Genomic DNA, 12994 nt, shown 5'->3' on the forward strand with positions numbered 1-12994 from the left:
TGGCTGGTCACAGCCAAAGGGCTTTGGTCAGCCATTCTGTGTCTGGGTGGAGGCTGGTCACAAGTGGTGTCCCCCAAGGGTTGGCCTTGGAATCAGTGCTCCTCAACATTTTCATCAATGACATAAGGCAATGGAATTGAGCACACTCTCATCAAGTCTGCAGACAACACCAAGCTGAGTGGTGCGGTCAACTTATTGGAGGGAAGAGAAGCCATCCTGGAACCTGGACAGGCTGGAGAAGTGGGTCCATGAAAACCTACTGAGATTCAACAAGGCCAAGTGCAAGGTGTGGTGCCTGTTCTGTACAATCCCAGGTATTTATACAGAAGAACTCCTTGAGAGTAGCCCTGTGGAGAAGGACTTGGGGGTTCTGGTGGACTAGAAGCTGGACATGAGTCACAGCAGCATGTGCTTGCCGCCTGGAAGGCCAACAATATCACAGGCTGCATTAAGAAAGGGATGGCCAGCAGGGAAAAGAAGGTGACTGTCCCCCTCTACTCAGCTCTTGTGAAGAGGCCCCAGCCTCTTCATAGCATCCAGGCCTGGGGCCCCCAGTACAGAAAGGACACGGAGCTTTTGAAACAGGTCCAGAGGAGGGCCACAAACATGATCAGAGAGATGGAGCACCTCTCCTGTGAAGAAAAGTAGAGGGAACTGAGCTTGTTTAGCTTGGAGAAAAGAAGGCTCTGGGGAGTCCTCATTGTGGCCTTCCAGTACTTGAAGAGAGTGTATAAACAAGAGGGAAAATAACTGCATGAGTTGATAGTAATAGAACAAGAAGGAGTGGTTTTACACTAAGACAGGGGAGGTTTAGGTTAGATATTAGGAGGAAGTTTTTCAATCAAAGTGTGGTGACAACACTGGAACTGGTGACCCAGAGATGTTGTAGATGCCCTCTCCCTGGAGGCATTCAAGGCCGGGCTGGATGTGGCTCTGGACAGACTGGTCTAGTGGTTGGTGGGTGACCCCACTCACAACAGGGGGGTTGAAACTAGATGATCATTATAGTACTTTTAAACCCAGGCCAGACAGCTGTTTTTCCCATTAAGAAAAGTTTTTAAAACTAATTACTTTTTTACAATAACAGCTAAAATTAGATGTAATTAGATGTAATTTAATGAAGTAAATGAAGTTTTTAACCTTAAAAAATAGGTTACTTAGCTGAAAATTATATACTACACTAGAACATATAACCCTCAACACTGCTTTAGCAAGACATACACATTCCTGTCCATGTAATAGCATTGTGTGGAAGAACTTTTTATTTGGTACTTGTACAAAAGGTGAGAGATTATACAAAAAGCCAGTATGTTCCACAAATAAGTACCACTTGTAAAAATAGGAAGATATACACTGAGCAACACCTCTCACAAACAAGACTGGTAACACACCAATCAAGTACCTGTATGTTGTAGTTTTTCAATTTTTGTTTCGTATTCCACATTGTAACATCATGTAAAACAGTGGGAGTTAAAGAGTTAATGCTCTGGTTCCATGGACTGCCTCTTTTGGGTATTTTGGGTTCTCAGAAGGGAGGGGAGGAACAGTATTCCTGGAGGACTTCATGAGCAGAGGAAGATGGGGCTCCTGGTAGGGTAGCAGCCACTCTCCCTCTTGCTGTGGAAAAAAGCATGCGCTTTCCCCACAGTCTGCTAGCATAAGACCTCGTATTTGGACATTCTTTTCTCTCTCATTTTGTCTGATTTTGTTGGATTTAGTAAATTACAGTTCCTCCTCAAATCATCACCTCTGTTTTTTTTGTTTTTTTTTTTTTTGTTTGTTTTCAGACCTATCTGCTATCTCCCTACCCTTCTTCCTTTCACCCTCTCCTGAAGCACACTGTCAGCAAATGCTTTGCCTCATTAGTCATGGGGCCGCAAAAATTTAGCAATTTTTCCCCCCTCCCTTTTGTCTCATTCCAGGCTTGTGCCCATGTCGTGGACACAGATCTAGAGATAACTCCATGACACTGTATTGCCCATCTCTTATTTTTAGAACACCATCTGACCCTTGTCAAGATAAAACATTTGTTTCAGGCAACTACAATGACACAGTCTTTGAAGGGCTATATACATTATTCCTTTGAAGTGGTAAAATCCATTATAACAAATTGTGTTTAGAAATGCCATTCCAGTTTTCTTTTCCCTAAAGGAATTTTTAAAAATGAATTTGAACTATTAAATCATTCTAATGTTTTAGGACATACTAAGACCTGTGTATTTCATTTTCTCCCCAAGATCAAAGGAAAAAATAAAACTACATAAAACTGTTATAAAACAAGACAGAAAATTTCAATGGCAAGAAACATGATTCTTCTTTCCTATTCATAACTGTGAAGAGCCTGACAAGTTTCTTTATACAGCTGCTCATTTGTAAATTAATGCAATTTTAACAAATTACACCTATACTGTCATACTGATACTTATATATGTTGGTTTGTTTAGCAGTAGAGATTAGTACATTAATTTATGAAACAATGTATTAGTTTAGCAAAAGGAATCCATAAGTTCTAAAACTTCCCACTTCAGTTTTTGTGGTAAACAGTCTTGTTTTTGTCAATAACTCCGCAGTAAGAATATAATAGAATAATTTCATCTTTTGCCACAATGATTACATGAAGCACTGGAGTCACAATAGTATACTAGATATCTTTTGTCACAAAACGTGCAAGGACATCTTCCTCAGATTCCACGTATACTGCTTTTAAAAAGTGGCCCATTATGACCTAATAAGCAATGGAAATCTTCCATACTGGGGAAAAGTGGATAAAAGATAAAAGTGGGTCAAAGATTTCACTGATGAAGCTGATGGTGAAAAATGGAAGAAACAGGTAATTTTTAAAATCCTTATTTCAAGAATAACATCTTCAGAAAAAATCTTTCAGGAAAAAAGAAATGTGTTTGGTCATAAGCAGTAACACAGCTGCAGATGTTATCAGATATGTTAATGTTAACCAGAGAAGAATGTCATGATTTTCCTTTATTACATATACACCAAATGTCAGTGACTGAATCAGTTTCAATTTACACTCTCTACCACATCTTAAATATGAAATGACAAGTTCTAACTGTTTTAGTTACATGAGATGCCATATTTTAGGTATCATTCAAAATACTCTGTATAACCAAATGGCCTTATGTGTAACAATAGTAGAATAAATTAACACTCATAAAGAATTAAAAGTAATTCATTCTATGCTTCTTTGTAACAGCTAGTAAAGCAAAAATTGAGTGGATCTGAAGGAGAACATATGTATTGACCTTGTGAGCATAGAAAGATGTATTTTTCATAACAGGATGTGAACACAAACTCCAACTCCCAGTCAAAAACAACAAACTATACATTTGATTGTCATGTGGTCTGCATTGTTTTTAAAGGCCAATTCAGCTCAAAACAGATTATTAAGATAAGCCTTTAAAAATTCAACAGCAAAACTAGAAACTTCTGCCTCGTGAAAACAAAAGAAAACAATAAAATAAGACATTAAAACTTTATCTCTGCTGACCCTAAGGAATGTAGGTGTTATTTCAGCTGAGGAGTAACAAAAAGGAGATTATAGAGAAGGATGGAAGAAAGCTACTGGCAATGTCTTTACTATTGTATGTCCTTACTGTTATCACACAGTTGCCTCTCTGAAGCATCAAAATCAGATAAGCTTTTAAAAAGACACCACAGCATCTCATTTCTCTCAGTATTCCCTGTACTTAAAATTAGCAGCAAAAGCTGGACCTTTGAAAGCTGAACTTCAGAATCTGCTGTGGAAATAGCAGTAATCCCATGGGAATTATTTTTTATCTGGGTGCTACTCCAGAATTAATTTCAGAGACTTAAAAGCATACTTATGTACACCTAATACTGCCCAACCACAACTTAAAAGGGAATGGGGAAGGAATAGGTTCTTTTTAATCAAAACAGATTAAGAGTACAAAGATAAAATAGCTGTCTGCTTAAAAACGTCACTGAAATCCCAAGTGTGTTGCATCTTGAACTGAGAACTTTTCTTAGTTTGCAGGAGCAGTACATTTGCCTTTAAGATGGAAAAACTACATAAGCATGTGTGTCATTAAATGCAAGTTTTCTTTCCTTCTCTAAAATATCCAAATCTGTTTTCAAACCATTATGATTGTTTCTGATCATCACAGTTTGCTGGGATTCTCTAGAGGAAAACTGCTAAGAATAACTGTAGAAGACCATGGGCTTCTTAGAGCATTAACAAACAATAACTACACTAACAAGTCAAACATAAGAGTAAACACAAGGGTAAACAGAATTTATTTCACAATCATTTGTACTACATAATGTTCACAAAAAAAATTGTCTATATTTCCCTGTATTGGGGACAGATATACAGAGACACAATACACAGAATAGCTGGCTGATCTACCAAATCTACATCCTGGAAAAATTCTCTACACTACTGAGAACATCAGAGGCTGTAGTCACAGCAGCTACTGTTCTGAGAAAAACAAACAAAAAACAAATCCCGCTTAGCTTCTCTTCTCCATCCTCAATCCTGCCCTTTATTTCTCAAAATAGACCTATGAAGCATGTACCTCATTAAAGTTCAATTTCAGAAACCTAAATTTTTTTTAATCAAATGTATCTTTACACTTACTTTATAGAAATTTTTTTTGTAGAAGGACAGGTGAAAATCTTTTTGGTAATCCTAACCACCAACTTGAATGCCTGACACTAGATTATAAATCCTCAGATTGTCTTTTGCTGCCAGTACATGATCCTAAAGTCTACTACAAATCCAAATTATATTATTTTACATGATTTCTCTTAAATTTGGAAGAAAAATTAATAATAGCATATACCAACTCAATATAGTTTATTGTCAGATGATGCTACTTCTGTTGGCAAGACTTTAAAAACTTATTTCCATTGGAAGTATCCAGCTGTTCTGCAGAAAAGGAATTACCTGTTCACTTAGTTTCTTGGAAATGGCTATTATCTTCAAAAAAGGAAGGCAATTAACATCAAAACAGCACTGACATTTGCATCAACACTGCTGTATAAAAGCAGCAAAAGCTGTATAAAAGTTACTCATAAATGCAAAAAGATTATTTCACAGTTGTTTGAACCATTATTGTGTAAGCACCAAATATCTTATTTCCTCCACACTGTTAATATTATTCTCAACTATTTTAAACTATTTCAAATTGTCAAGTCCAATAACTGCTTATGCACTTGGTTTCTTCTGAAAATCTCTAGGAGAAAAAAATCCTATTATTATCCTTAGTAGGATCACTGCTTTTAACAGTAGAGTAAATCCTCAAGGTTCCTACATTAGAAAGTGAATAATAGTAATAAATAGTCATAGAGTAATAGTCAATAAATAGTCACAAAGATTGCTGACATCAAACAGGTGTGATTTTGTGACAGCTACAGGCCCAAATCAGTCCTCTCCAGCAAATACACTTATTAACATGTAACCAAGTAAGAACAGCTCTTAACCTGCCTGCAAAGAAAAATCCTGGAAGGAAAAGGCAGTCTTTACTTAATCATTCAACCACTTAACCCAGCTGTACTTGGGATTCTCTGCCAAAGACACAAAAATACAACTAACTCACTACAATTCTATTTTGTATCATACTGCAAGGCTTCTCTCTTCCTGACTTCAAACTTATTTTATGAACTCTCATGAACTCAATTATTGTTTTTGCTTTTCTTTACAAAAGGGAAAAGATCACTCACAGTAAAACTACTGCAATGATAATGATGCTTCTTGCTCAGTAGCCATCTTTAAACAAAATCTCTTACCCAACTTTCATTGCTGAGTGGGCTACGTAGTTCTAATGATAAGTGCCTACTGTCCTATCTATGCATAATCAGAAAATAAACAGCAGATAATTCAGCCCCATATTTTTCTTCCTGAAAAGCAAGAAGCCAACAGATACAATGATAATGAGAAACAGGAACAGAAGGTCCGCACCTGTCTGCCTCAAGAAAAGAAAAGATACAGGCTGAAAGCTGGCAACACCCAAGACAGGTAAGCAGCTATGCTGTTGTTGAAGACAACAAAACACATCTAACTTAATGGTTGTATTTAAATGACAGTGAAACTAAGTTCATCATATGAATACAGACTTAAGATCAGAAAACATCATTATGAAAAGGCTGTATAAGGATACAAAAAAGAAAATCAAGTATCTGAAGAAATGATTTTGTGTTGGATCAACTGCAGTGGGTTATTAAAGGAAACCGAAATCGTCTTTAAGACGATTTATTAAAAATATTTGCAGAAGTCACATTTTGAGATCAGTAGATGTTTCAAATAACAAATAGCAAATAAACATTAGTGGAAGCTAAGCATGTAAAAACAGTGAGTTATCAAAAAGTTTCAAAGAAATTTTCCTTCATTGGGTACTTCAGTTCTGAATGCAAGTATTTGAAAGCAGCAAAATGGACTTGGGTATTTTCAAAGACGACTGCCCTTTCCTAATCTTACATTATATTCATTTGGTTTATTGACATTTTTAGAAAAGCAGTGATTCACAGTAGATGATTTTAGGTAATCTTGCATCATGCACCTACAAAGCTTTTTACTGTGCTGGCCAGTACTGAATTTAATTTAACTACACAATAAAAATGGCAATTCTATTTCTCCCTGAAAAAATATTAAGTAACTTCACAGCAGGAAAAACAAAACAACCAACCAACCAACCAAACAAATAAATAAAAGTCTAATTATATAGAATGATTTACATTACCCAAATTGTAATTGAAAAAAAAGCTGAACTGGTTTTGTTTCTAAACAGCCATGCAGGAAAACACAGAACAGTTCTTCATCACTTCATACTTTTACTGCATCTTTGCTGTTAACCCTCACTACAGCGTACACTAGACTGACTGCAATTAATTAGTCTATTAAACTGCAAAGCTTTAAATAAGCCCAAATGGTTACTCATATTTTGCATTTATGTGATTATAAAGTACTTATGACTAATCTTCAATTTAGGTAAGACAGTAGCAACAGCCTATAGACCTAGACAGACTTTTTTGTAGTGCTTAACAGATGTTCTTATGTAATTTTTGATGAAGTTACTTCAAGCTATAAACACACAGGGCATACATTTTTTTCTATTTGTTGTCTTCTGGGAAAAACAGAAGAAAAGGTCTCCTATGAAAAAGGCAGTGTATAACAAACTCATTTTTTTCTCCTTACAACTGTGTTTAATTTACAGTTCCATTAATACTTTTTTAGACCATTAAACACTTCTCAAATGCAAATCTGTATGGTTAAATTAAATCTGCTTGAGTCTTTTTAATTTGTCAGCTTCTGTAACATGAGTAAACACTCATTTACGATACAAGTAGTGACACCTGTAAAACAGACATCTAGACATAAAAACTATCTAAAAATGCAAGAACATATTTTTACCTACTGAAAGCAAGCAAGAAATAAAATCCACAAACCTGAAAAGCAGGCTTACCTGCATCAGCTCTGGATCGCTGACCTGGCGATTTTCCAAATGGGGTCTTCATTCATCTGTGTTTAAGTGAGCAGCAAAGCTGCTGGACTAGGGTGAAAATCCAGTTCTTCCCAATTCTCAGGTTCTCTCACTCTTCGAAGAGAAACAGCTACTTAATTCACTATTCAATCATGAATTTGTTCTTCCTCAAATGTAGAAGACACACTGAAAAACAAAATAGGCAAAGCATTAAGTATTTTAATTTGAGACTTGAAATAAGTATTCATGGCTGAATGAGACACCAGTTTGGGGAAGACCTGCAGAAGTTCTTGCTGATTCTCCATACCTAAATTGATCTGATCCCGAAAGTATTGTCACCACATTCATCTAGATGATAAAGAAAGTAACTGAGGACTTTTAAAAGTTCCATTTAGGATTTAAATTAAAGAAACCTTTTGATTATTTGGAAGTTTGAAGAACTGCAGGCCAACAAGGTAACATCATCCCAATTTAGAAAGGGTATGAGAGAAAAACCTTGAAATTACTGACCTGTTAGTATAAATTCACTGCCTGAAAAAAATGCACTTAAAGAATACAGCAATCACCAGGCAGAGTCAGCATGGGTTCTTCAAACTAAAAGCCTGTTTCACTAATTTGATAATTGTCCTAGTTTCAACTACGACAAAATGAAGATCAACACAGGAAAAAGCGAGTTCTGCACCTAGGATAGAGCAATGCCAGAGACAGAATCAGACTGAGATGAGCGGCAGAAAAAGCAGCCCAGCAGAAAGGGACCTGTGGGTGTTGGTGACAAGCAGGTTCACCATGACCTAGGAGTGTGCCCAGGCAGCTAAGGGACAAACCACATTTTGGGATACATTAAACACAGCACAGCCATTAGTCAAAAGAGGTGAGTCTCCCACTACAATAAGCATTGGTGCAGCCTCATCTTAATACTGTGCATAGTTCTGGGCTCCATAAAGTAAAAAAGATGATAAAGCACATATAAGTTTCCAAAGGGAGGTTGATAAAAGGGCTGGAAGGCACATCCTACAGGGAGATGCAGAGGACACTTGGGTTACCTGGTCTGGAAAGGGGAGGCTCAGAGGCATCCTCCTTGCTCTCTGCAACTCCCTGAGGAAGTGAAGTCTAGAGGGAGGTGATTATCGCTTCTCCCTTGTCACTGATGGTAGGATGCGGTAATGGCATAAAGCTGTGCCAGATTCAGACTGGAAATCAGGAAAAACTTTGGGCTTTAAATGATCTTTTCTGTGTAATGTGAGGGTAGTCAAACACTGGAACAGGGTTCCTAGAGAGGTAGTTGACTCCTTGTGTTGATGTTTAGGAGGCACCTGTTTAACACTTAAAATAGCAGATTAGGATAGACTACTATAGAATCACAGATTCCTTAAGAGTTGGAAGGACCTCTGAAGGCCATCTAGTCCAACTCCCCTGCAGGAACATCACAGTGAGATCAGGCTGCCTGGGGCCCAATACAGCCTCACCTTGAAAGTCTCAAGGGATAGACACCAATTTCATCACTGAGCAACCTGCTCCAATGCCTCACCACTGTTTACTGTAAAATATTTTTTCCTTATACCTAACCTAAACCTACAGTCTTTGAGCTTGAAACCATTTCCCCTCACCACAGACACTACTCAAAGAGTCTGTCCCTTTATTTCTGTGGCTCTCCACTAAACAGTGAAAGGCCACTATCACCTTGCAGCTTTCTCTCTCCTCTCCAGGCTGAAGTGCCCCAGCTTTTTCAGTCTGTCCTCACGGAAGTGTTCCATTCCATGGATCATTTTTGCAGCTCTTTTCTGCACATGCTCCAACAAGTCTATGTCCCTGGTCAAACAGGAGTTGCTCTTGGTGAGGCCCTGCTGGTTCTCATGTATCATCTCTCTGCCTTTTACATGCCTTAGCATAGCTTCCAAGAGGATCTGTTCCATGATCCTCCCTGGCACAGAGGTGAGACTGACACGTCCTGCGTTCATATTTTTTACTCCTTCTAAAGATGAGTATGATGTTAACTTTTTTCAGGTCACCAGCAACTTCACCTGATTGCCACAACTTGTCAGTTATCGTTGAGAGTGGCTTGGCAACTACATCAGCCAGTTCCCTCATGACTCTGGGATGCATCTTGTCAGGACCCATGGACTCACAGATGTTCAGGTTACTCAAGTGGTCACGAATGCGATCTTTGCTTACACTGGGAGGGACACTGCATCCCCAAGTCCCCTCCTATAAAACCAAATATTTGAAGGCTTTGCAGTGAGCAGTTATCAGAGAACACCAGTGCAAAAAAGTTGCTAAGTACCTCAGCTTTCTCCTTGTCTGCTGTTACCAGCCTGCCTGTGTGTCTCACTACAGGAGGTACACCCTCCTTGACTTTTCCGGATAAGTACCTGTAGAAGCCTTTCTTGTTCTTTTTGGCATCCCCTGCCAGCACCCTCCCCCACACCTCAGAATGGGAAGGCTCACTATCCTGTCCCCCTTCACACCTAGTTTAAGCCCTCCTAGCTTTTCCCAAGGATCCTTCTTCCCCCTTGAGAAAGGCAAACCCCAGCTGCTGCCCACAAACCAGGTACCATGTAGGCTAACTGGTTGTCCAAAAAAAAAGAACCAGAACAACTTTTTTTGCCAAATTTCTGGCAATCACACAAGCCACTAAGCCAGGTATTTAAAGATAAAATCCTTTGGTTTGTTTCTCTGTCCTTACCCAATACCTATACTTTTAGCCCCGTTTCCTTAAGAAACATAGTTGTAACATTCTCTGTAATCTGTTAATCAGAAGCTGGCTTTTTCCCTTTTACTTCAGTTTTGGAATTTGCTGTGAATTTTGACATACTGGTTAAAAACGGAATAGCCCTAAAACCAATGATCTAAGAGGTAATGTGTATCTTGTTTATGGTAAACAAGAGAACAGACACACCTCAAGGTATGACACAAGTGTTACACAAAAAGATACACTTGCATCTAACAGCAGTTGCCAGTTCTTCCATGACTAACATTACTTAAATTCTAGGCATACTGGAACAAAACAGCACGGTACTCCTTGGAATAATGAGCAATACTGAGACAAAACCACATGCTAATTTTTGGTGTTCTTAGTTTAAGTAAGTATTTGTCAACTCACAGTTTTTAGAAAGATCTGTGTTTGGACAAATTACAGCAGACATTCAGTCATGAACTTGTATGAATTTCTGAAGTTAAATCTCATAATTCTTCAAAGGACTGTATCATTTTTTTCCACATTTCATCTCTTCTACTATCTAGTGTATACACAACAATGCCAAAGAATACAAAGCAATTTTTTAACCACTTTTCCAGAATGCAGCATGAAGATCATTTTTCCATACCAAATTAAAAAAACACTGTATTAGAGATTAAAATATTTTAGAACAGAAGCACTGCTGATCATAAAAACAAATTCTGAATTCACAGACATGTTCAGACATATTACCATACTGAACCACACAGGCACTGTGTAAACTTTGAGAAAAACACACCTTTTCCCATATAGTGTATACAGAATTGGCTTCAATCTACTATTGTACTTTCTACTAATTTGTATTACATACTGTACTTATTTTTCCCCCTAGTTTCCTAGTCTACGGCAAAAAAATGACATACAACATATTTTAATTTAATCAGTTGTTAAGAATTTATATTTACAGGGGCAACTAAAACACCAGAAAACCTTCGGCATTTTAATGAAAAAATGTGGCTCCAGTCACTACTATGCCATACATACTAATTTTCTTTCAAAAGAAAAGGAATTCCTAATCCTCTTGAAACCAAAAATCCATTTACTAGCATTATTTCAGCCCACTCTCTTAAACTAAAGGCTCAAGACTGAAGTCAAGAACTGATTCAGCAGTACAAACATTTTCTAAATACAGAGTAAATTTCACTTAGACTTATGTAAGATTTCTGCTGAAAAGCACTAATACGTATAAGTTTATGTAGAGTCATTATTCTGAATTTAATTTACATTTCAGTTTCAATGTCTTCACCACAGGAGGGATAAAATCAGGCTTTCTTAAGACAAACTGCTACACTTTGAGAACATCTGGAATTCTAAAGCAGACTTCTCAGCCTCACCTGATTTAAAAAAAAACGTCATGGCTTTATGATCACAGTATTCCACATCATCACATCATGTAGTGTACTGGGAATTAAAGTGTTAATGCCCCAGGTCCACACAGCAAAGAGAAGAAACTATGTTCCCCAGAAGACTGTTTGCTGTGCTGACATCATTCCCACACAGGGGAAATGCATGTAAGGCGGTGTTGGGTCATCTGTCATTCTCTTGCTTCCCTTCAGCTTTTTTTCTTTGCCGCTCTTCTTCGCTGCTGCCTGTCCTGACTGCGCAATTACTGTAAGACCTACAGCTTTCAGATACTCTCATTATACCTGATTTATTGGCTTTAACTCTAATTATTTTGCATTCCAATACCATATTTAGTAAATTATTTTGTTTCTACTCAGATTGTTGCCACTGTTTTTTTTCTAATTACTTTGGGGTCCCCTGTTTCCCTTCTCCAGAGGTGTGGGTTTTGCAAAATCCCTCTGCCCCACTAGTCACAGAACCAGGCCAAACCAGCCCGTAAACCATTAACACAATACATTTTTGGATCCTTAATATGATGAATGACAAAACACAGTTAATACCATCACATAAAAATATTTTAGGCCATTAATATGGAAAATCAAGAAAAGAAAAATCTGAAAAATCTCATGAAATGCAAAACCCTTTATTACAATCACACAGCAAAGCAAAAGACAAATAGCTTTACTGAATGAAGACTTCAACATTTAAAACAAACTACACTAGCCTTTTACACATTGCTGGTAACTTTTAGAAGAGAAGTGTCACTGCCTATACTGATTTCCCCCACTCCTGACAGCAAAGGTCACCAGCAATTCAGCTGCAGAATTTATTTAAAAAAAAGGCATTCTTCCAACTTGTAATCAGCTGCAACTGATTTTTTTGCTTCCCTCTAACCCCATCCACTCCTGATTTTCCTAGATCAGAGCATACTTATAAAAAACAACATGGAAATTAGATGAATATGTTGTCTGATATTGTTTTAATTATTGCAGTATGTTTCACACAAGAAATGTTAAGTGTTAAGATTAAAACCAGCAAGCCCTACAAACTATCAGTCATATAGTTTTAATGAGAATGGTAAAATCATCTTATCAGAGTGGGGAAGAAGATAGATAATCTCTAAAAACAGAGTTACATTAAAAAAAGTACTTTCAGAGCAGAAAGGTAAAAGGAGTAAAAGCCAGGATGCACTAAGACTATGCTTGTGAGTGTTTAACAGCCATCTATAAATACTTACTTATTTACAGAAATGAAAACATTATGAACTTTCAGCTCTGCAAAATAAATATAATAACTTAAAAGTAATTTTCTAGCTTAACTTTCGGTTAATGTTAATCTTAGCTTTTCCACCAAATGATACACACTTCACTGCAATACACAGCACAAAAACTATTTACTGCATTTTTGTGAAAGCAAGACCACCACAGAAAAGGGGTATTATAAGGCACAAAAATATAGC

General features: G+C 37.3%; 1 protein-coding gene across 2 annotated transcripts in view; it reads right to left on the reverse strand.

The window, feature by feature from the left end:
* Positions 1 to 12994, reverse strand: part of SPIN1 (spindlin 1) — a 59645-nt gene that overhangs the window by 18585 nt on the left and 28066 nt on the right. For both annotated transcript variants that reach the window (XM_072359700.1, XM_072359702.1), the window contains exon 2: positions 7440 to 7643. In XM_072359700.1, coding sequence (XP_072215801.1) covers positions 7440 to 7491 — 52 coding nt within the window. In that variant the 5' untranslated portion in view covers positions 7492 to 7643. The remainder of the gene's footprint in view (positions 1 to 7439; positions 7644 to 12994) is intronic.

This window comes from Excalfactoria chinensis, chromosome Z (assembly GCF_039878825.1).
Source record: "Excalfactoria chinensis isolate bCotChi1 chromosome Z, bCotChi1.hap2, whole genome shotgun sequence".
Taxonomy (NCBI): Eukaryota; Metazoa; Chordata; class Aves; order Galliformes; family Phasianidae; genus Excalfactoria; species Excalfactoria chinensis.